The 872-nt window shown below is 43.5% G+C and overlaps 1 protein-coding gene across 1 annotated transcript in view; it reads right to left on the minus strand.

The window, feature by feature from the left end:
- Positions 1-872, minus strand: part of LOC106011363 (three prime repair exonuclease 2) — a gene marked incomplete at its 3' end in the record, with an annotated part of 7,471 nt that continues 6,599 nt past the window's right edge. Inside the window, 1 exon segment of the mRNA XM_035968917.1 lies at positions 1-447. Within this exon segment, the coding sequence (XP_035824810.1) occupies positions 1-447 (447 nt within the window).

The raw sequence follows: 872 nt of genomic DNA on the forward strand, positions 1-872 counted from the left end.
AGCAAGGTCTTGCACCTGTTCTCCGCCGTGTGACACTCTTCGCCCTCTGGCCCAAACATTCGGGAATGAACGGCAGTGAGTTTGTATGACAACTTCCCACTGGACTTGTTTTCCGCTCCCGAGCCGTCCAAGGGTTTATCCTTGACATCGGAAAGGCTTAACCCCTCTCTCATCCTTCCGTCCAAGGGTTCATCCTTAACATCGGAAAGGCTTAACCCCTCTCTCATCCTTCCGTCCAAGGGTTCATCCTTGACATCGGAAAGGCTTAACCCCTCTCTCCTCCTTCTACTTACAGATTCATCTGATGTGTTCCTACCTGTGTATTCAGACAGAGGCTTGAGTTTCTCTAGCGCGCGCAAAGCCATGTGGCTGTCAACACGCAGGATATGCTCAGGAATATCTTGACGGGCTCTCTTCAGCTCAGCCAACAGCAACCGAAAGTGAAAACTGTGTTGGAGAATATAAATAATATAATATTATGATTATATTCTAGAAATACTTTAGATAAAACGGTTGGCAAATGAAAACCAAACCTGATTTGAAATAAAAGCATAATTACATCAGGTTAAATAAAGAAAAAACAGAACAAAAAAACAACAACCCAGAACAGATAGCACTACGTACAGAAACAAGTGATCAAAAAGGGAAAGATGGCTCTGGGTTTTTTGTTTGTTGCCTTTTGTTGAACTGCTTCTGCGTGAGTTTCAACTTTGGTGGCATTTGTTTTGACTCTGGACCATGAGTAGGCTTGTTTTAACTGCTTCTGCGTGAGTTTCAACTTTGGTGGCATTTGTTTTGACTCTGGACCATGAGTAGGCTTGTTTTAACTGCTTCTGCGTGAGTTTCAACTTTGGTGGCATTTGTTTTGACTC

This window comes from Aplysia californica, unplaced genomic scaffold (assembly GCF_000002075.1).
Source record: "Aplysia californica isolate F4 #8 unplaced genomic scaffold, AplCal3.0 scaffold00096, whole genome shotgun sequence".
In the NCBI taxonomy this organism is placed as follows: domain Eukaryota; kingdom Metazoa; phylum Mollusca; class Gastropoda; order Aplysiida; family Aplysiidae; genus Aplysia; species Aplysia californica.